The sequence below is a fragment of the Leiobunum rupestre genome, chromosome 7 (genome assembly GCF_980474605.1).
Source record: "Leiobunum rupestre chromosome 7, qqLeiRupe1.1.hap1, whole genome shotgun sequence".
NCBI lineage: Eukaryota > Metazoa > Arthropoda > Arachnida > Opiliones > Sclerosomatidae > Leiobunum > Leiobunum rupestre.
In genome coordinates this window covers 29284902-29306969 of record NC_143390.1, presented here as the reverse complement: position 1 = coordinate 29306969, position 22068 = coordinate 29284902, and the positions used below count along the sequence as shown (strand labels likewise).

At 41.3% G+C, this 22068-nt stretch overlaps 2 protein-coding genes across 2 annotated transcripts in view; one reads left to right on the top strand and one right to left on the bottom strand.

Moving 5' to 3' along the window:
- Positions 1 to 12000, top strand: part of LOC149935990 (uncharacterized) — a 21721-nt gene extending 9721 nt beyond the window's left edge. The window contains exons 24-59 of the mRNA XM_090153233.1: positions 176 to 275; positions 335 to 495; positions 567 to 707; positions 773 to 863; positions 2235 to 2389; positions 2449 to 2556; positions 2620 to 2709; positions 2802 to 2937; positions 3007 to 3122; positions 3198 to 3394; positions 6008 to 6132; positions 6192 to 6301; positions 6363 to 6411; positions 6474 to 6740; positions 6813 to 7058; positions 7124 to 7393; positions 7463 to 7602; positions 7667 to 7802; positions 7888 to 8006; positions 8206 to 8305; positions 8377 to 8534; positions 8597 to 8746; positions 8805 to 8880; positions 8945 to 9093; positions 9155 to 9262; positions 9324 to 9413; positions 9470 to 9596; positions 9676 to 9791; positions 9877 to 10061; positions 10127 to 10248; positions 10310 to 10413; positions 10483 to 10531; positions 10596 to 10868; positions 10938 to 11423; positions 11568 to 11636; positions 11708 to 12000. Of these exons, the coding sequence (XP_090009359.1) occupies positions 176 to 275; positions 335 to 495; positions 567 to 707; positions 773 to 863; positions 2235 to 2389; positions 2449 to 2556; positions 2620 to 2709; positions 2802 to 2937; positions 3007 to 3122; positions 3198 to 3394; positions 6008 to 6132; positions 6192 to 6301; positions 6363 to 6411; positions 6474 to 6740; positions 6813 to 7058; positions 7124 to 7393; positions 7463 to 7602; positions 7667 to 7802; positions 7888 to 8006; positions 8206 to 8305; positions 8377 to 8534; positions 8597 to 8746; positions 8805 to 8880; positions 8945 to 9093; positions 9155 to 9262; positions 9324 to 9413; positions 9470 to 9596; positions 9676 to 9791; positions 9877 to 10061; positions 10127 to 10248; positions 10310 to 10413; positions 10483 to 10531; positions 10596 to 10868; positions 10938 to 11423; positions 11568 to 11636; positions 11708 to 11850 (5262 nt within the window). The 3' untranslated portion in view covers positions 11851 to 12000. The remainder of the gene's footprint in view (positions 1 to 175; positions 276 to 334; positions 496 to 566; positions 708 to 772; positions 864 to 2234; positions 2390 to 2448; positions 2557 to 2619; positions 2710 to 2801; positions 2938 to 3006; positions 3123 to 3197; positions 3395 to 6007; positions 6133 to 6191; positions 6302 to 6362; positions 6412 to 6473; positions 6741 to 6812; positions 7059 to 7123; positions 7394 to 7462; positions 7603 to 7666; positions 7803 to 7887; positions 8007 to 8205; positions 8306 to 8376; positions 8535 to 8596; positions 8747 to 8804; positions 8881 to 8944; positions 9094 to 9154; positions 9263 to 9323; positions 9414 to 9469; positions 9597 to 9675; positions 9792 to 9876; positions 10062 to 10126; positions 10249 to 10309; positions 10414 to 10482; positions 10532 to 10595; positions 10869 to 10937; positions 11424 to 11567; positions 11637 to 11707) is intronic.
- Positions 11677 to 22068, bottom strand: LOC149935989 (A.superbus venom factor 1-like). Its single transcript, XM_090153234.1, has 40 exons — positions 21862 to 22068; positions 20650 to 20807; positions 20117 to 20317; positions 19976 to 20046; positions 19776 to 19913; positions 19674 to 19716; positions 19530 to 19614; positions 19357 to 19459; positions 19051 to 19293; positions 18800 to 18976; positions 18611 to 18724; positions 18480 to 18545; positions 18230 to 18424; positions 18018 to 18170; positions 17824 to 17953; positions 17577 to 17624; positions 17440 to 17506; positions 17234 to 17376; positions 17018 to 17171; positions 16725 to 16956; positions 16443 to 16652; positions 16274 to 16373; positions 15924 to 16217; positions 15783 to 15858; positions 15551 to 15707; positions 14748 to 14822; positions 14521 to 14689; positions 14290 to 14456; positions 14065 to 14223; positions 13882 to 13998; positions 13693 to 13819; positions 13456 to 13617; positions 13295 to 13376; positions 13075 to 13237; positions 12888 to 12993; positions 12726 to 12815; positions 12557 to 12658; positions 12391 to 12477; positions 12179 to 12323; positions 11677 to 12116 (listed from the first exon to the last, which is right to left on the bottom strand). The coding sequence occupies exons 1-40, from the start codon at positions 21936 to 21938 to the stop codon at positions 11963 to 11965; spliced, it is 5340 nt and encodes a 1779-aa protein (XP_090009360.1). The 5' UTR covers positions 21939 to 22068; the 3' UTR covers positions 11677 to 11962.

The window sequence follows — 22068 nt, the reverse complement described above, 5'->3', positions numbered from 1 at the left end:
ATTGGGAGTGTATACATGGTTCAAAATTTACCGCTTGTAAACGTTACACTGCTTAGAGATATCTATTAACACGAATTCACCTCGCAATAATTTTTTAGAAAAATTAAAAGGAGCGAAAAACATTAGCACTATAATTTAATTCAGTTTAATGACACTATATTTAACTGATCAATAGAAATACGTTGAAAAAAGTCTTGTTCGGGGAATCGAATGCAGTAAATTTGTGGCAATTGACAGCCAAGATCCGGAAATTGAACTTTCGTTTCACGTTCCTGGTACGTTTAATCGCGCAGTGTTTCAGGGTTTTGATTAATCCTAAATGGTCTTTCGACAGTTTCTAAATGGGGAACAGCCACTGGAATTACTTTCCAAACCCCGGCTCGGGTTGTAGCGAACGGATCTTACTCTCTGGGAGGACGCAAAATCAAGCTAAACACTCAGATGGACTTTATCTACTTTAGATCGAAATTAAAAGCTAGCAAATCTAACTTAATGGTTTGTTCGATTCGAAATTTTTATTTAGGATTCGATAGGTAACATTTAATAATCAAATACGTCTTGTCTAGCTTCCTAAAGGTCTGGGATGCGTGGGTTTACTCAACAGGGAAGTTCGAGTGATGCCCGAGATGGAAGACACGTATTCCTTCGTGGCAGAGAAATACGTCCCCACGAATGAACACGTCACGTCGTACGTCGAAGTTGACCGGGTAAGAACGAAACACGATCGAGTTAACCTTTTAATTTTATTCTTCTTCTATTCTTTCAATTCGAGGTGTGGTATGATGGAACGTCAGGTATCGTCATGAAGGAAAGCCACAACGCGAAAGAGACGAAAGTCAGAGTCGTTGAAGATTACAATACGGGTAAGAAGGAACATGTAGTGTTATGTTCGTAAATGATATTACTTGGGCTTGAGAATATAGTTTATTGAGGAACAAAATTAGTAATTAGTCGAGTGGGGAAACTAAGCTGGTGCTCGGGTCGAGCCTAGCCTAGCTGATGCCCGATCCGAGACGCGGTAGCTAGCCAAGGGGTAAATGAGGCGAGACCACGCTCGTAGATAAGGTAGCGCCATCTAGAGATGTTACTATAGATGATATTGGTGGGTAATGTGTAATTTATGTGGGTACACCACGGAGAAAAAGTTAAGGGTCATTTTGTAAGACAATTTTAACGTAAGATCGTGATGCTAGCTAGGAGCAACAAACTCAAGGAGAACGCAGCCAGCCTTTAAACACGCTAACGAAGGGTTGTGTACGAATTTCATTGGACGAGCGTCACGAGCCTTTACGCTGAACGTTTTACGGGCGGAGGGGGGGGGAAGACAATTTCCGAATTTTCCCCTTCCGACGGCAGCAGGCGCTAAAGCGTCTAGCCAATGAAAAATGTATACAAGAAAATCCATGACTTTTGACGGGTTGCGTTCTCCTTGTGTGGGGTGTTGTGTTTGTTGCTCCTATATGACAGTGGGGTTATGGGTGCTCACAATGAAGAGGGTAAACATTGGGTCTATCGCGTGAAGAAGCGTGATGACTTCAAAGATAGAGCGCCACAACTTTCATCGACGAAAAAAGATCCGGTGTTGTTCCCCTTTTGCCCAGCCGCCATTATTCCGCTTGCATTACGGTGTCGTCTTAAAATATTAGAGGAATAGAGCATGCCGGAACAATGAACGGGTGGGAAGTCCAAATCCGTCAGTGGCCGTCGAAGTCGTGGATATTTTCGCCTCGTGACATCTCTAAACGATAGATAAAATTAAAACAAATTAAGAATATAGTTGCATAGAGATGGCGCGATGCAAAAATAACCCTGACTCCGAGGGCGGTCTTCAACCACTGATGGGACCGAGCTTCTCACCCGTTCGGTAACCCCATGCCCCGCCAGTTTTATGGCTCCAAGTTAAAATTATCTAACATTTTCTCCGTGGAAGCGTAGCTGGGGGGCGGCCACCCGTTTGGGCGTGATTTGGGGGTGACACCCGACCGTGAAAAAGAAATTAACCCAAACTAGAGACTGTAAGTAGCACACCATGATATCCACCCCGGGTGTCACCCCATGCTATTACATCCGCCCCGGGTGTCACCCCATGCTATTACATCCACCCCGGGTGTCACCCCATGCTATTATATCCGCCCCGGGTGTCACCCATGCTAGCTACGCCACTGCTTGGAAGCGAAAAAACTTCAGGTCACGTGGAAGCTTCTAATTAACAGCGCAATTTTAATTTTTCTTAGGTGTTTCGTACACTTTCGTTAACGAACAATGTTCAATCGGTCCCATTAAAATATCGGATACTGCCTTTAACAAAGGAAAGAGTTTGTCGTCCAACGCTCTAAAGTTATCCCAATCTTTTATGGACTTTGACGGAAATTACTACTATCTCGGAAAAGTAATCGCGTCAAATTTAAACTGTAAATGCGGAATTTAAAAAGGTTTTTTTTGGGGTAGGAAAATTGGAGGGGGATCAACTGTGAAATCTGGGAAGGCATAAAAACCAACGTCCGCACGGATAACGTGACGTATTATAGCATCGTTCACACAGTCTACTTTATGTCGGTAAGTTCCACGAGAGTCTTATTGACTCGATAAAATAAGATAAAATACAATTCCAATTTTCAGGACAATTTCGAAGTCGTATCAGGGGGCGTTCTTGAATCTCGGGTCCCGGTTCGAATTTTGTTAAACGTTCAAATTATAGAGAATACCCAGGTAATATTAAGTCGTTAAGGTCCATACAAATTGCGTAATTTACATTTATATCAGTTAAAATTTCAAATAATAATAATTAATTAATTATAAAGCCATTTCAAGTTGAGTTCAACATTTACGAATTCGACGACTATCGCGATAAAACGGACGAAAAATTGGAAACTAAAATTGAGCAATGTTTCGACAAGCCCGGCGAGAAAAAATACATTTCCATCTACTATCAACTACGTAACGAATAAATGTCGAAATTTACTCGCGCTGTGAATGAAAAATAACGGCACAATCATTTCGTTCTAGCCGAGGGTCTGATAAAGAACATTAACCGCCCAAGATTGCAGCAGCTTACCGACGACGCCACCAACTTCATCGCGTACGCGGCTAACGTCTCCATGGTTCGAATCCCTTCTGTAGAGGTTAGTTGCTCAGTTCAGCCTATTCAGAAAGAGATTGTAATCGTCAACGTAACACGAACGACCTTTAAATTTCAGATTATTTTGACTGACAAACCCCAGGACACGGTGGTAGTCAACGGAATCATTGTGGAGAAGAATCCACCGCTGGCCCAATTTTACAGGTTCCAAAAGGACGTGCCAGCTTTACGCCAAACGGTTCAAGTCTCCGGAAAGATCAGTAGAGAAAAATGCGCTTCTTTCTGCTTAAACCAAAACCATATCAAAAACTGCAAGTAAGGACGTTTTGGCTCATATAAGCATTGTTGATACCTGAATGCATTATTGTACACCAATAATGCATTCGGGTGCATTATGCATTATTGTACACCAATAATGCATTCGGGTGCATTATTGTACACCAATAATGCATTCGGGTGCATTATTGTACACCAATCATGCATTCGGGTGCATTATTGTACGCCAATCATGCATTCGGGTGCATTATTGTACGCCAATCATGCATTTGGGTGCATTATTGTACGTCAATCATGCATTCGGGTGCATTATTGTACGCCAATCATGCATTCGGGTGCATTATTGTACGCCAATCATGCATTCGGGTGCATTATTGTACGCCAATCATGCATTCGGGTGCATTATTGTACGCCAATCATGCATTCGGGTGCATTATTGTACGCCAATCATGCATTCGGGTGCATTATTGTACGCCAATCATGCATTCGGGTGCATTATTGTACGCCAATCATGCATTTGGGTGCATTATTGTACGCCAATCATGCATTCGGGTGCATTATTGTACGCCAATCATGCATTCGGGTGCATTATTGTACGCCAATCATGCATTCGGGTGCACTATTGTACGCCAATCATGCATTCGGGTGCATTATTGTACGCCAATCATGCATTCGGGTGCATTATTGTACGCCAATCATGCATTCGGGTGCATTATTGTACGCCAATCATGCATTCGGGTGCATTATTGTACGCCAATCATGCATTCGGGTGCATTATTGTACGCCAATCATGCATTCGGGTGCACTATTGTACGCCAATCATGCATTCGGGTGCATTATTGTACGCCAATCATGCATTCGGGTGCATTATTGTACGCCAATCATGCATTCGGGTGCATTATTGTACGCCAATCATGCATTCGGGTGCATTATTGTACGCCAATCATGCATTCGGGTGCACTATTGTACGCCAATCATGCATTCGGGTGCATTATTGTACGCCAATCATGCATTCGGGTGCATTATTGTACGCCAATCATGCATTCGGGTGCAATATTGTACGCCAATCATGCATTCGGGTGCATTATTGTACGCCAATCATGCATTCGGGTGCATTATTGTACGCCAATCATGCATTCGGGTGCATTATTGTACGCCAATCATGCATTCGGGTGCATTATTGTACGCCAATCATGCATTCGGGTGCATTATTGTACGCCAATCATGCATTCGGGTGCATTATTGTACGCCAATCATGCATTCGGGTGCATTATTGTACGCCAATCATGCATTCGGGTGCATTATTGTACGCCAATCATGCATTCGGGTGCATTATTGTACGCCAATCATGCATTCGGGTGCATTATTGTACGCCAATCATGCATTCGGGTGCATTATTGTACGCCAATCATGCATTCGGGTGCATTATTGTACGCCAATCATGCATTCGGGTGCATTATTGTACGCCAATCATGCATTCGGGTGCACTATTGTACGCCAATCATGCATTCGGGTGCATTATTGTACGCCAATCATGCATTCGGGTGCATTATTGTACGCCAATCATGCATTCGGGTGCAATATTGTACGCCAATCATGCATTCGGGTGCAATATTGTACGCCAATCATGCATTTGGGTGCATTATTGTACGCCAATCATGCATTCGGGTGCATTATTGTACGCCAATCATGCATTCGGGTGCATTATTGTACGCCAATCATGCATTCGGGTGCATTATTGTACGCCAATCATGCATTCGGGTGCATTATTGTACGCCAATCATGCATTCGGGTGCATTATTGTACGCCAATCATGCATTCGGGTGCATTATTGTACGCCAATCATGCATTCGGGTGCATTATTGTACGCCAATCATGCATTCGGGTGCATTATTGTACGCCAATCATGCATTCGGGTGCATTATTGTACGCCAATCATGCATTCGGGTGCATTATTGTACGCCAATCATGCATTCGGGTGCATTATTGTACGCCAATCATGCATTCGGGTGCATTATTGTACGCCAATCATGCATTCGGGTGCATTATTGTACGCCAATCATGCATTCGGGTGCATTATTGTACGCAAATCATGCATTCGGGTGCATTATTGTACGCCAATCATGCATTCGGGTGCATTATTGTACGCCAATCATGCATTCGGGTGCATTATTGTACGCCAATCATGCATTTGGGTGCATTATTGTACGCCAATCATGCATTCGGGTGCATTATTGTACGCCAATCATGCATTCGGGTGCATTATTGTACGCCAATCATGCATTCGGGTGCATTATTGTACGCCAAGAATGCTTTCGGGTGCATTATTGTACGCCAAGAATGCATTCGGGTGCATTATTGTACACCAATAATGCATTCGGGTGCATTATTGTACACTAATAATGCATTCGGGTATCTAAGAATATGGGGCAATATCATTAGCCTTTGGTGTCGCGTACTTTGAGCCGAAAGTTTGTCTGCTTTTTAATCGTAAAAAGTAAACATAGATGGCGATAGTCGGGAATAATGGAAAGTCGAGGAACTTTCGTTACAAACTATTTGAAAATGGACTCATTAACTTTGCCTTTCATATTATTGTTACCCGAATAGATTATCGAAAACACTTATTAACCCAACCCACCATATTTTCAGGAGTTTTACATATTGCAAAACCGCAGAAAATATAGAGAACTGCTTCGTTTCACCCTTGGACGCCTCGGACGTCGAAAACATTACCTCCTTTTCAGATGGAAATACAAACTGCGAACTTTATATAAGTAAGGATTGTCGTTTTCAGTCCTACGCGAATCTAGACTAAATGTTTTGTGGGTTGTAGGAGGTAACATGAACGTCAGTGATTTTGGTATACCTCTCGACATCGCCTTGGACAATCTCGTTCGCAATAAGGAAAAATTGACGCTTACTGTGCCAACCATGCTCTACATGGTAATTAATACAATTTCCGCGTACCTTAGCTGCTAGTTTACCATTAGTATTCGATTCTTAGGTTAACATTACCGCTACTAGAGTAGAATTGAAAGACATCCCCTTCTTTGGTAAGTAATTTCCAGAAAACGAGAACCAAGTAAACACTGAAACAACTTTGTCCTTACTTCAGTACCTGACAATTTCGACCTTGTTCGAAACGGTTCCCGATTAATGGAGAGCGCCAAGAGCGTCTTTCTAGTCAATAAGGAAATCGGATCATCCGAAGAATGCTACCAGGAATGCCTAGATAACCCAACTTTGTCTTGTAGCAGTTTCTCTTACTGCAACGTCGGGGATGGTAAATCTAGATGTCGCTTGTCATCCGTTTTCTTTAAGAGCGACAGCCAAGAAGACTTCGAACAAACCGAAACTTCCACAGCTTGCAAATTATACAGAAGTAATTTAAAAAGAACTATACAAAAAAATAAGCGGCCACTGAAACATTTATCTCCTTTCTCGTGATCCACAGAGAAAGCCATCCACTTATTTGACGAGTCGAAGGGAAAGGTTCCTCTGATACAGGGGCGAAGAATTTTGGTCAACGTCGATTCGCCGGAACAATGTTCGGTCGCTTGTAAGAACGAGATTCAATTCCATTGCGAGGGATTCGAAATTTGTCAGGTGTCGTCCACTTGCGTCTTATTCGATACCCACATCCTGGACATTCCCGAAGTGTCGCAAGGTTCCAAACCAGAGTTTTGCACTCACTTTTCTCGTAAGTAAAGTTAAAGCGCGAAGGGAACGTTGCGTCTAACAATCCGCGACGATTGCTGTTTGTAGTGTCCTACAGCGCCGAGTTCAAAGACGTTGGCGCTCTCGAACTTAAGGACCCCAGCGCTATAGTGACCCTAGATATGAGCTTCGACGCCTGTTCACGAATGTGCCTGACTTCGAAGGAAATGAACTGCCGTTCGATAAATTTCTGCCTAAAACAAGACAATGGAAAACAAGTTTCGGAATGTTACCTGAACACCAAAACCATCGAAGACTCGGGTGTCGTCACGGAAAACAGCGAGCCGGGATCGGCCAGAGTTTGCCACCATTACTTCAGTACGCAAAAACGCTTTGATTGTACCCGCGCTTCGAATTGAAACGCGTTCTTACGCTTTTCTGATTTAGTAATGGGAGGAAAAACGGACGTAACAGTGCCCCCACCTACGACGACACCAGACCCTGGAATTGACGGCGTGTTTCCAGAAATAAAAGAATTGTTTTTTGGAGAGTATGAGGTTCACTCTGAGCAGATCAATCTAGCCGAGGTAATATTTATTATTACTCATTTTAAATTGAATTTAAGATTAAATTGGTCTTTTACGTCTCAAGAATACTACGGAATACTTCACGGAATATCACGATTTGAAGAACGGTCGTGGTCGAGTGGATAACGCTCTGCTTTCTATTGCGAAACATTATTCTCTCTATTACTTTTTAGACAAGAAACAAACCGTTATGATCTCCGGTAGATAGCCAATAAATATTTCTTTACGAATACCGGCATGAATACCAACGAAATTTTGAAACAATAAATGAACTTTTTTACCCAGGAAAGCAATGCGATGTGGAGGAATTCATGTCCGAGTCCATTGAATGGGGCTGGTTGGATAAAAAGAACAACCTCATTGGACCTTCGGCCATGCTCTTCCGTGAAACCAATGAAATACCCGTAAATCCGTTGGGCTTAACTAAAATCGGCCACAAAATCATTTGAATTTTAGGTAGCTCCTCCCCTTCCTTTTTTTAGCAAATCCACAGATAAGGCGTATTTATTTAAAGCGCTGGAAACTAACGAAATTTAAACGATTCTGTGGCCCTGAATGAAAGTTAATAATAAAGTTTATAAAGATAATAATTTCGTTAATTAGCAATATACTGGCAAGAAAGAAATCCGTGGAATCTCAACCACTCAATTTAGCGCCCGAGATAAGCAATATCCGAGTATCACCTTAAGTTTCTACTTTTCAGGTTAATCATTTTTAGGGAAATTAGACGTTTCAATTACCAGTATTTGTAACCCTTCCACCAACGCGAAACAGATTCAAAATGGACCAACCCCGGAGGAATTCCTTTACCAGTGCCCGTTCGGCTAACGGTAATTGGCGGGTACACGGCCAATGGACAAAACGTAAAGATTAATCTTCGAATAGATTTCGTCAAGTTTTTACCCAAGAAATCTAAACTGGATACTTTTATGGCAAGTCATTCAGTTGTCTTTTCGGTGACTAGGAAAATCAATGTCTATCGCAATTAATATAGATAACGGAAGGAGTGGGTTGTCAAGGTCTGAAAAATGTCGGCGATCGAGAATTTCCCGGAGTCGATGATCAGTTTACATTCACGGGTGAAGTATACGCTACTAAAGAGGTATTTCCTACCATAGACCCGACCGAAGTTATATTTGTCAAGGTACCCATGTCAAGAATTTGTTACGGCTGTACGTGGTCTAACAGAGTTCCATTTACAGTTATACTTTGACGGTTTAAATAAATTGTTCAAGAGAAAAGGCGCGGACTATACGAAAACCTTGGACTTTAACACTGGTAAATAAGCTTTACATTTAATTAAAAACGACCAGAAAAATGCTTAAGGGCTATCTCAACGTAGGAGTGTCTTACGTTGAAAAAGACGGAGAATGCACAGTTGAACCCATTACGTCCACTTGGTTCAACGATGGACTCCAAGGACGCGTGTCGCCCATGAAAACGTCCAATCAATTTCTCAATTTGGATGGAGAATTTTACTACTTGGGAAAGGTAATTATACTAGCAGTTCGAAGAGTGAAGCTATAGGGTTTCTGAGTAACTTCATTTACAGAAAATCCATCGGAGTGTTTATTGCGACGTGTGGGAGAGCGTCAACAACGACTACTATCACATGGGGAAACTCTACAAGAGGGTAGTGGTCACCGTCTATTTTACCTCGGTAATGTTCCTAAGAGCGAATCTCCAAATTACGAGAGTTAAAGAACTGGGATCTCTTTCAGACGGAGTACCTATCCATTTTGCAGAGCGATTTCAATGTCCAAGTTCCGGTTACCATTACGTATACGTTGCAAGAAAACGAGTTATCTACGGTATTTTTACGACTACTTGATTTAAAGTGTATATTAACATTTTGACCTACTAACAGCCTATCGTGATGCCATTGAACTTGTTCGACTTTGATGAGGACAAGCGCAGGTCGTTCTACGAGTATATGGACATTGAAAAATGCATGACCGAAGATAACAAGAGATATTTCCTCGTTTACTTTTCAGGTATAAACCCAATCTCAAAAGTAAAATCGATGATTTCCCCTTTTCCACTAAAATAAAACATTTTTTTCGACGTACGCAGCTGACAACAAAACTTCCAGCTTCGCGAAGCAACGCTCCAAAGAGTTCACGATGAATGCCCGAAAGGAAATCGCCGGCGCAGCCAAAATCTCCCTCCTTCGCGTTAAAATTGAAGACGTAAGAATCCACCTATTCGGTCTATGGCGCGTCATAAATTTCTAAATTTATAAATTATAAAACCCGCTTTCTTCAAAACGCAAAGGTGTTTTATAACCAAGGGACAATCGGAGTTATGGGGATGTTCTTTGAGAGGCCCGCGTACATCAACGGGTTCAGGCTGTTCGGCAACCACCAAGCGCCGATTAAGAAGCAGAAACCAATGCTGTCCATTACAGACCCAAATATCTGCGCCAAATTGTGTTTGCAAGAAACGGATTTCGTTTGCAAGTGCGTATAGAGGAAGCTTACAGAAATAAGAATAAACATGACACGGTGTTTTTATTTGACCGTAGAGGGTTCTCGATGTGCAACAACGACCCGACTAAAGACGCCTGCTTTCTCAGTCCCGTGGACAAGAGCGAAGACGGCTGGGATGAGGCCTTACCCGATTACACCAACTGCCAATTATATTTCCGTAAGAAAATCGAAATATTTGTGGCAAATGTGACCTCTCAAATCACTATTGGTACTTGTAGGAACAACGGCTGAATCTTCGGATAAGGCTATCTCACTCCTGGAAGCCATAACTAAACTGAATGACAACGTGAGCCAGGGAAAATTGAAATTTACTTTAGAAAAGGTAAACCCCTTCTAGATTTTTATAACCAACCAAACCCTGCCTCCATCATTTCGTTATTAACCTTTTCAGATGGAATTCGTCGCGAGCAGATTGGAAGAGAGGGTTAGTCCTTTAAACTGTAAGTTTTTGCAATTTGGGAAATTGTCACTCGAAATTAATTACGTCGATTTAACGATTCGTAGTTGACAACGACAAACATTATCAGCTGGTTTTCGAACGAAGGCGTTTAGATGTCGATTCTCACACCACTGTGGAAGTCGAGGCCAATACCGTAGGCTCCCCTTTCGAATGTCATCAGCGATGTCTGGACGAATCAAACATCGAATGTGTGTCATTCTCTTTCTGCCAAGTGGACCATAGTTGCCGTCTGAGTTCCGTGTTTGTGGACCCATTGAGGAACGCGACTCTGGAAGAACTGGAGCCTGGAACGGCCACTTCGTGCAACATATACCGAAGTAAGATTGATGTTGACTTTAAATAAATTAGAACCTTGCTTAGAAATGATACCCGTAACCCAAAAACAGAGGACGCGATCTTCTTGTTCGACACTTATCCCGGAAGATCTAGTTTGGGCGATGGAGACAAAAACATATACGCCGGATCACCGGAAGAATGCGCTTTGATGTGCAAACAAGAATCTAGTTTCAAATGCTTAGGCTTTGAATTTTGCGACGACTCTTCCGGATGCGTCCTTCACAAGACGCACTTGCTCGATCTGCCACCAGCTTCCAAAAAGAGTCCCGTTTGCACTTACTACGCGACCCGTTTCAGCTCCGAGTTTCTGGACTTGGGGAAATTCATTCTCATGAACCCCCGGACCGTCACCCAAGCATCGGTCAGCTTCGAGGAATGCGCCAAACTTTGCTCCAACGCGGGAGAACAGTGCCGTTCCATTAATTACTGTCCCAGCATGACTGGACTGTCCGGCAGCGTATGCGATCTCAATGCCTTATCAGATCAGGATCCGGGGACGACTTTACTAGAATCTGAAACTTGTTCCTATTATTTCAGTCAGTACCGTAATTCTCATTAATGTCTGGTTTTCACAACGCTGCGACGGCGAGCGTTGACTTAAGACCTAATAATTTTTTTGCGTCAACGAAAACCAGCCTTACATCTTAAATAAACACTTGTTTGACCATCGCTCTTTTCAGAGCGAGACCTGCGCAAGCTAGACGTGATTTCCTCAACTTCCGATAAACGAGAAAGCCGAATATCGTCCTGTAAGCGACGACTTAACGAAATGGAGTCTGATGCAATTGCTTTTTTTAACATTTTCATTAACTTTTAATAGCCAAATTCACCGGTATCTCATTCGGACTAATATTCATTGGTATTGGGATAGGAATAGCTGGCTACATCACCGCCGCGTGGTATAAGAAAAAGACCAGCAACCCGAGCGGAGTCAATATTCGATACGTGCAAGAATCTATGTAACCGGTTAAAAATCGCGAATCGACACTTTGAATATTTAGGAAAAGAAAGAAATATTTATATATAAAGATCTTAAAATATGTGTATATAATAAAACATTTTAGTGGAATTACGATTAATCGTCGCAACCCTCATCCGAGGTAAACAATTTCTCGACGAAGCTGAAAATGTTTTGGACATTCTTTTGTTTTAGGGTCGGTTTCTTGTCCTTCCTTTGAACGTCCACAAATTCTTGAACCGTCGATGATTGATCGATGAAGTAAATATAGCTGCGTAGGTTTTATTTATTAATAAAAATATCTCAATCAATTATAATTAAAAAAAAACCCACCTGACATCGTTTCCCACTTGTCTCGGTTCTTGGTCGCGTCCCATCAAATAGTAAATTCTGTTCTTCACAAAATTCGACGTCTCGCAGTTACTCCTGGCCACGAATTTACGGATTTCGCCTTCCACGTCGTCTCTTTTCTCTCGACCTGATTCAGAAAGCATCTTAGTACCATCGTTACTTTTGGACGCTCAGGGAAATGTGTTAATACGCACCTTCCTTGAGGACTTTAACAATTTGCATATCGTAATGAACGTAACCGGACTTCTCCGCCTTCCTATCATTCACTTGCACTTTGAAAACTGTGAAAACACGCGAAATGGGCGAATGAGTACAACGGTTAATGTAGGGGCCTATATTTGATGCGATTTTGGTATTTACAGTAATGGTGTTCGTTGCAAGCCATCTTGGCAACCTCGGTTCGTTTGGGTCCAATATTCTTAACATTCTTGATTCTCTCATATGGGTCCTTGGGGCAGCCACCTGAATAATGAACAGGGTTAACTCGAGTTAACAGTTGACCATAAGTCAAAGCGAAACTCTTCCTTACCTTCCGCGCATTTGCAGATAGTTCCGACACAATTGACTGACAAGGCGGGACCGACAGACTCGGAACGATAAAATTGACTGCAAGCTTCATCTGCGAAGAAACCCATCGAGGTACTGCTTCAAAAGTTCCACATTCGGAAAATAAGTAATACAATTAACGAACCCGGATTGTAGTAGTCGTAAACTCGAACCAATCCTGATTCCAAATTACTGGCGACGAATTCCCGAATGATGCGGAACGAGAAACAGTGTTTCTTGTTTTGCGGAATCTTCATATACAATTATTTATAATTTGTAGGTTGACGTAACAAATAGTAAAATTAAATTAAGTACGAAATAGGAATCGGTACTTTTTCCATGTAAAAGATGAGACTCCGACCAGATTCTTCAAAGCGATCGACGAGCGAAGACGAGTCACTAACTAGATCTTTGAGATCTTGAATGTTCGGCTTAAACCCGGTCAACATACCAACGTCGACTATAGCCATGTTTGTCTCTTTGTCTTTCAAGTACCTGTTGGCTCGAAGGTTATAAGAAAAAATATATATTTCACTCGTACGAGTAACATACCTGCTGCAGATTGTAATGTTCAAAACGTATTTGCTGGATTTGGGGGCGACTCCCATCCTACCTTCGGGGTCACCGACGCCGTCTAGGTAACAACAATTTGAATTTTAAAAGGCTTTGAAATGCGTAAAAATATATATTCATAGTCATTTAATTCGACAGACCATGAACCTGCCGTTTGAAAATGATTCTGGGTTCTTCTTCAAGGTCATCACGGTTCAAGATGTCTTCGCCGATAATGTCTTTCATATTGAACTCTTTTTCCGGTTTAAAATTGCCAAAGCGCTTTTCCTCATTTACACCTATCCTTCCCAAGTTTTGAAGCCCTGTCATGAATTTGGCACAGAACCATTTTATTTTAAGTTGGAAACAAGATAGTTGTTTATTAAAATATGACGTACTTTTCGGTGGTTTTTCCACGCCCAGATCATTCATTAGGTCGTCGAATGCATCGTCATCAGCTGGTTTTGGAATATTTTCGTTCTTAATTTTATCTTTAGCCACATTTACATCCACCGACACCTCAAACTAGAGTTGCATTTCTATTCAGTAAGTGACTTCTGAATTAAAAGAAAAATGGGCATACAAACCTGGCACAGCGCGGGCCTGTCGGGGCTGTTGGCTATGTTATAGCGAAGTCTCACGCCGAATAATCCAACACCGGAGCCTTCAGCCTCTACCACCAGCCGCCCACCGAGATTCATTAACTAAATTAAAAGGCAAACTGTAAGTAACTCGAGCGGGAGTTCTTCAAATCCATATTAATCACGTACCTCAGCTTGACGTCGAACCCGGGCGTTGTCATTCTGAAACTGCCACATCTTTTTGAAACTGGGATCGGACGTGGAGGATATGTTCATGACGAGGGAAATGTCTGGATCTCTGGACAAAATGGCGTACTCTGACAGAGCTTCAATGGCGGCCACAGTATCCTGGTAGAAAGATATTTAGATTTGGCGAACCGTAGAAAGCAAATTTGGCCCTTAGTTGAGTCGTACTTGGGTAGACCAGAATGAACCACCAATTTTCCTCTGGCTATTTAAAAAGTTAACGATGGCTGTGGATTTATCAAGATCACTGAAGAGCACTTGGGTCAACAAACCGTAGCTGGACGCCTCGACCGAAAGCGCGGACTTGCCATCCCCCCAGTGTCGCCGATTTAAAGCTAGGAAAGACAGCCGTTAATTGGGGTCTCGCTCAAATTCAGACTTATGATGAGGAGACTGTACCAGGGTCGAATGAGGACATTTGAAGCAATTTCTCGTTAGGCTCTTTGGCGAACTCGGTGTCGTAAAGCGCCAAAGCGTACGTTGAGATGGCCATATTATAATGATCATTTATAACAGCGGATTTTTCTATCAAATATTTGACCGCCTTCTCTATGGGTTTGTTGAGGTCCTACGAAAATAAATTTTAGTGTAACGTTATTTACATAGCGAATAGCATCCACTCTTACCTGAGATTTGCAATGACATTGGGAAAACGTCATAACTACGAAGGAGGTTAACGGAACATCTCCGGTGATGCCTCCCTAGAAGAAACAAGATGTCACGAAAATTTAAGTACACACAATCCCCCGATGTTTTCATACAATTTAAATATTAAACTTAAAATGTTAACCATTTTTCCATCCCCTTAAAAAACCCAAGAGGAAATGTATCGAAAAATGAATTTTTCGATTTACCTGGTTTTGGAAATGAGGTAGCGACACGCGAACGATTTTTTTTAGGAGTTAGATGGCGCCTGTTACAAATGGTACGAAATTCGTATATCACAATAGCGCGTACGCGGGTCGGTTGGGCCCCGCGAAATGGCCAGAAATCTCACTTAAAATTAAAGTTTGTTAAGGCAACCGAAAACGTAATTCACAAATAATCAGTACTAACTAAATATATATATATAACAAATTCGGTCTTAATTTAAAAAAATTATCGCCAGAAATTAAATCACCAACAATTACCAAAATGGGCAAATGCCCCACTTCCGGGGCCCCGATCTCACAAATTTTAGAACATGATATTTGCAATTGATTGGCGTATCATGTGTCTTTGTTACCTTTGTATCACTAACGTATCGCGATAAATTGCGCGAACAGCGCCGTTGGCGGCGGCGGTCACCATACGTGAAAGTAATACACACAAATCCTTTAGAATTGTGTGTAAAAAACAGAAATTTGTTTGGATTTATAATAAGATCTCGTATACTCTGTTTGTATACGAAAATAATCAATATATTACTTTTCCGTTCAATTCGAAATACCTTCATTTCCTTATGGTGTACGACGTAACTTTCAACGAACGAGCCGTCAGGTTTCTGTTTCGTGACCAGCCATTTCAGAGCGCCGCAAACTACGTTTTCATCAATGAAAATATATCTTCCAGCTTGGCAAAATACCTTGGCCACAAATGTAGTTAACCTGCGACGAAAATATTTGTTTTAATACGAGTTTGGAAAGGCCAAAGATATTTCATAATTTGAATTCGGATACTACCAAGTACTAGATGGACTTTGTGCCCAGACCGCGAAGGATCCGTCGGATTTTCTGTACGTTTGCTGTTTATTATAACCTAGGTAAATAAAAAATCGTTACGTGAAAATGCACTTTCAAAAGTTGCCCAAAGAAATAGCTAACCTTCTCTCATGAATTTATACGCGTTAGTTTCCTGCTGGGGAGTAATTTTTCCAGTAGCTTTTAAATAGTGAAGAGTGTAGACCGTCGGTGCCATGAAGGCCATATTTTGCTCTCCGCAACCGTGTGGCAACCTGAGAAGAGTGTCTGGATTTTCGAGACTAGTTTGGATTGTGGGTCCGAACTTGTCGCCGATGGCTTCGATGACGGCGTATTCAGTTCCGGGAACGATGAATTCGAACTCCGGCTGCAGTTTGACAATGGACCACTGTTTCTTATTCTCGGAATCGAATCTAGCTGTTGAAGGTCACGGCTTTTAAGTCAAAGACCTATTTCCAAATATAAAGGCTCACCTTCGTATTTCTCGCTGACGATGGTACGTTTCTTTCTCTTCTCGGTGTTAGAAGGGTCGATGGAGAAGGGAAAGAATTCCTCGTGAGCGACTCCTTCCGCCTACAAATGAAAGGGGAGTATTTGATTAGGTTAATAGTACAAATAATACAATCCAAGAAAATAACGTACAATAACGTTAAGTGTCTTTATGACCGTATCACTACCAGCGCTGCTAACAGCGCTGAATTTGATTGGGAACTGTTTCGCCTCCAACGGAATCATCTGGAACGCCACAGTCTCTGCGCTGTTATTTTTCACATAAATTTTCTTCCTATCGCCCCTTTGACCCGGTTGGGCCTCGGAACATAAACCTTCGATGCCGTACGTGAATACAAATACCTACAATTTGTCCAATTCAAAACGAAATTTGGTCAAAGCGTGTAGATTATTTCAAAACGTGGATAGTATTACCGAGCGTGTTTGGGATCCATAATTGAAAATAGTGACTGGTATTTCAATTTGTTCATTTCTCACGACGCTGTGAGGTACTTTGACATCCAAAAAGAAGTTTTTAAACGCCACCACTTTGATCGGTTCCGATACGCACATTCCAGCTCCGTTTGAAGACAGGCCGACCACCTGAACTATCCAAGTAGTTATGCTGTCCGGTAGGTTTCTCAGTTGAGTCAAAACTTTGGAGGAACTTAGGATAACCAAAAGATTTAGCGCCTAGAAGAACGACAAAAGATCCACTACTGCCTTACCCTATAACGTCGATTTCGAAAAGCCACGTCTCTTTGAAATCTCTTCTTTCTGTGGTGCTCTCCAATAATTCTTCGAAAAAGTCCTCGTCTTCTATATCTAACTCATCATCGTCGACTTTGCTTCGGCCGTGAATGCCAACATTGGAAAACACTGCTGTAAATTGAAAACACATCTTATTAGCTAAAAGCTTAAGCAAGCTGACAAAATATATTTACGTCTTTCACTCTTTGGGACAACAGGTTGAGGTAACGGAGGAAGAGCTTTCAGACAACATGCCAAAAACTCCTCGGCACATTTTTCCTTGTTATCCAGTTTTCCTTCGAACTTTCTTATAATTTCTGCGCGAACTTCGCACGTTCTACCAGACATTACTCATTAAACAAATGCCAATCAGGACGTAACTGTATTATTCAATTCACACCTTCCGTGTTTGTCCTTCGTTTGTCCCGCGTTGCAACATTTCGGGTTTTTCTTTCCGTGCTGGCGCGCTGTTGAATAGAATAATGTCATATCAGCCACCTTCTCAGTAATTGGAACAAGGTCACCGTCTATACGTACTTATTTCTTCGCGAATGGCTCTTTTGCGTAATTTCCTCTCAACACAGCCTTTCAAAATGATCGAGAAAATATTAAGTCTCGGCCTTATTAAAGCTGGTTTTCACTACAGATTAAATACCACGACAATAAGCGTCGTCGGAAAAAATTATCGTTAGACTTAATTAACAATTATTGCTTCGACGCTCATCGTCGTGGTGTTTTGCATTTAGTAGTGAAAACCATCATTTATGCGTGGAAATAACTATACTTTTTCTCTCTTGGCCTACAGATAGAGTGTCGGACAACATAATTATTCCAGCGTTGGCTAAAACAGCGGATGAATCTGCTCCACCGCCGGGACCACATCCCATGTCGTGCTTCTCCATCTCGGAAAACATCTTTTACAAAAGTTAGAAAGGTTACTTGTGATTACCACTCCTAGGTCTGTCATGTAAGCCGTACCTTATCTCTGGTAAGTTTGTCTTTGTTTCTCAGAGCATAGACTGCTTTGTCAACAGCCAAAATTCCAACTACAGTGTTCTCCTCGCCCGTTATTTTAACAGTGACCATATTACCCGGTTCTATGTTAGTTTTACTGGTGACCTCCACCTTTACCTGAATTTATATAGTTATATAAAAATGCGGCAGATTACATAGTCACGTTGTTGACGTACCTCTCCTTTAGGATTACAGACTTTCTCTACTCCAATTTTAAGGGAATCACTCAGCAACTGGTTTCCGTACGTCGCAAAAAGTATGACTCTGGCGCTGGGGACCATGTCGGCCGTGATCTTGAAATCGAGACTTCTTTGGTGTCTACCTATTTGCAAGAGACTCCCGGCGGTGACTATTTTGCCTTTGGACACGACCTAAACCGCGTTCTTGGTTAGTGAGAGTTTGGTGTAGAAGGCGATTCTTTCTTACCATGTAGGACATTGGCATATCTTGCACAGGGTGGCTATAGATCGAAGGTGTGTATGATTCACCAACCTTTATGAAGTGGGCAATATTATATGCGTATTAAGGAATTATTAGTAATTCGGCAGATTTCGTACCTTGTGGACGAGGGTGCTGTCTCGACTAATTCCGACGTAGGCATTACCAGCGGCTTTGTAAGGAAACATCTGCAGGTGTCCACTAACGGGGTGCTTTTCACCCCTAGTCTCAACCTTTAAAAAAATAATAATATATCAATAATGAGGTGGGATGACCAACACTCGGATAACTAAATAAAACCGACATACTTTGACTTTCAGGGAAGAGTGGACAGATTTCGTTTTAACTACGAACGCCACGAATCCTTCTTCATTGGTGACGCCTTTCGAAGTATCAACCGCAACTACGTTGTTACTCTGATCTTGAACGGTAACGACCGCTTCGACATTTCGCGCTGGGTTGCCATTTACGTGGTTTACTTGCGCCTAAAAACAACGTTATCATATGGAACCATCAGATATTGAAAATGTACAGATAATAATTTTCCCGTACAACTGACCAGTATAGCGGTATTTAGACCCGCTATATAGGTGGTCAGTGATTTTCCAAAGTTTATGACGTATGGCGACTGAGCGAAAATTGTGGAGTCCATTGTACGATTTTCTTTGTATCCGGATGACCTCTCGAACACCAAAGCTTCTACTACTAATTTAGCACCACTGATACCAGGGAACCAGCCAATTCTCTGTTTCTCCTTAATAAGCTCTGTGTCGAAACTGCATCGCGCCTTTCCCTCAAAGAGCTAAATGAGGAAACCTCGGTGATTACTACCCGCCTTCCAAAATATAAAAGTCAATTAAAGTACCTCGACTCCTTCGCAGCTGGTGAATTGTTCGGAGTGACCAGTTGCAATTTTGACATGCAGTTTAATCGTAGCTTTGCCTTGAACCTTCTTTCCGTATACATATCTTTGACAAATAAATTTTGTTAGTTTGTCCATTGAAAATAACAAATATTGAAGTTTATGGATGTACTAACTCCGCAAGCAGACTAACATTCACCCGTTTATCATCCGGTAAAATGACTTCAGGAACCATCACGTCAATCGAAAACGTCGGTAGAACTGAAAATGAATTTGTGAACATCAGAATAAATAAAGTGTTTAGTTATATCATTCCGTACCATATTTCCTTAGCTCAAACTTAACGGTTGAATTGAGTTGAACCTGAAAGCAACGAAACATAGTTGTATTTTTCTGAAGTTTGTGGTATGAAAGATCAATACTTTGAGGCCGTATAAGATGGTGACGGACCACTCTCCATACAATGGGTACTTGGGGAAATTGAACACGGTGCTGTACATGCCGTTCTTGCTCTCCAGTTTGCTGTGAGGAAGCGAATGAACCACTGTGTTTTGTGGATTCTACAAAGAAAGCAAATCTTTAAATTTTGAGTCCCTTGCGAAACCGGTTTAACAGATCTTACTCTTATTTGTAGAGTGAATGGTGTTTTATCGGAAGCCATGTTCTCATCCAAGCGTATGATTCGAATATTGACTGAAAACCAAACGAAAAATAAGTCAAGACTGGATCAATATTTAGCTGATTGTCACCTTTTGTCATATACCTGGTTGCGAAGGATTATAAATAGGTTTGTCCGTTTGAATGAAGACGTATCCCGACTGCAAAGTGACCAGGACTTTGGTCTCTTTGCTGAAAGTTCTCCCTTTGACCATCAAGTAAACGTAATGTGGCTCTAAGGGACCCGTAATATTCAGATCCGGAATATTTTCCGGGTCCACTTTCACCTCGAGTATTTTCGGATGGTCTGTAGTAGAGTGAACGATATGTTGCCATAACTAGTTCTTATTACTTATAGCAGAAAAATATAATATATCTTTTACGAGAGTAAAATATAGTCTAGCTGGATAACATCTACGCTATAAAAATGTACTTTCCCATGCTCAGTTTCCATGGGTGTGATTTTCCGGATGTGTACATCAAAATTTTATTATTTTCTGAACAAATTAGCTGGTACCTGGGAAGATACACGATTCAAGAGAATAACATCAACAGGATACGGAGGTGGTTTAATCTCTCTTAAAATATATATTAAATGTTTCTGCTTATTCGAATCTAATCGATCTTTTTGTTACTAACTAGTGACAACGTTGAGCGTTTTGCTAAAGAAGACTTTCTTCTTGCCGGGACAGTCGGCCATGCTGACCGTGACCTCTTGGTTACCAGAGTGCGAGTAGATAACCACCGTTTCTTTCTCTCCAATGCGAAAGGTGTTTGGGGATGCGACGTAGACATGCCTACACGAATGTGGGACGCCATTTTAGTAGAATTATTAGTCGGCGAAATCAAAAAACATTGGCCCAATTGAGAGACCCGGAACTTGGGAAACTGATTAAGGCTATCGGAAATTTGAAATACTTTAACATTACTAACCGTTGAAATTCAACACTTATTTAGATAAACTCGAGATGAATCGCGTTTACATTGTGTAATCTTCAAGGGCAAGCCACGGTTACTTAAATGTGAATGAAATTAAACTCCGTAACTGCGCAGTTTCGAACTTTCGCGAAATGATCAACTTCAAAAACATCAAAACTACTCAAACCCAACCAAAACTTATAAACTTTGTAGCTAAATCTATATTTCCAAAAGGTCTTACAAATTGATTAAATTGGTTCACGCATGGAAATGTTTTTTTTACTTGATTTTTGAAAAGCTTACTTTTTATTTCAAGTGTCTCAACTAGTAAATGGAAACTAACTCTTTTGAAATAGAAAAGCGTGCACTTGCTTTTAAATAGAGTTCTGGAAAATTTCCGTGGAAACTTTCCCGTTCGGCAAGTTTTCTGAAAACCTTTCCATATTTTTCCGAAAATAAAGGGTTTTCATTCAATAATTAGCCTAATATTCTTCTCAAATTTAAATTTTGCGGCATTTTCGCCTCATTTAGTCGAAACCAAAAGTAAAACTAAACCTCTAGACTAGTCTAAAACAAAAACTCTTAAAAAGTATTATATGTTCCAATTTTTTAATTTTCCTAATCGATAATTCAAAATCTCGAAAAAGCCGCCGACCATTTTAGGAAAATAATTCGGCGTTGCCAAATAAAAGATTACCTGCCAGGCTAAAAAAATAGCAGTTTTTCCAGATTTCGTTCATTTTGTTTGAAACACTCCGAAATTCAATGACTTTAAATTTTCCAGCCAAATCAAAAGGTAAAAATTATATTTTTGCGGCGTAGCTATCGATTAAGACTATTCGGAAAATGTTTAGAAACCTTTTTCTGCATTTAATTTAATTAACAATTCTACTTTTAAATAATAATTATAATACTTTGAGAGATAATACGTACTGCGAACAAACTTGCTTTAGAAGAATTATACCAACAAGGGCCGTGAGGAACGACCCTGTAGATTTATCCAGGTTCATTTTGGAACCTGACCCGCTTTGGAATACAACCGAATGCTTAATAATATGTTTTATAGACCAACTGAATTTCAAAAATTGAGGAGTCCGAAAATTTTGCGTCTTCGTTGAAGGCTTTCGATCCACCGGACTG

What these genes read in the sequence shown, in the direction of transcription:
- LOC149935989 (XM_090153234.1), bottom strand. Translation starts at nt 21,938, where the DNA reads ATGAACCTGGATAAATCTACAGGGTCGTTCCTCACGGCCCTTGTTGGT. An exon ending in GTTTGAGCTAAGGAAATATG is followed by an intron (nt 19,615 to 19,673) that starts GTACGGAATGAT and finishes ATTCATTTTCAG; the next exon opens with TTCTACCGACGTTTTCGATT. An exon ending in TCATCTTTTACATGGAAAAA is followed by an intron (nt 12,994 to 13,074) that starts GTACCGATTCCT and finishes TTGTATATGAAG; the next exon opens with ATTCCGCAAAACAAGAAACA.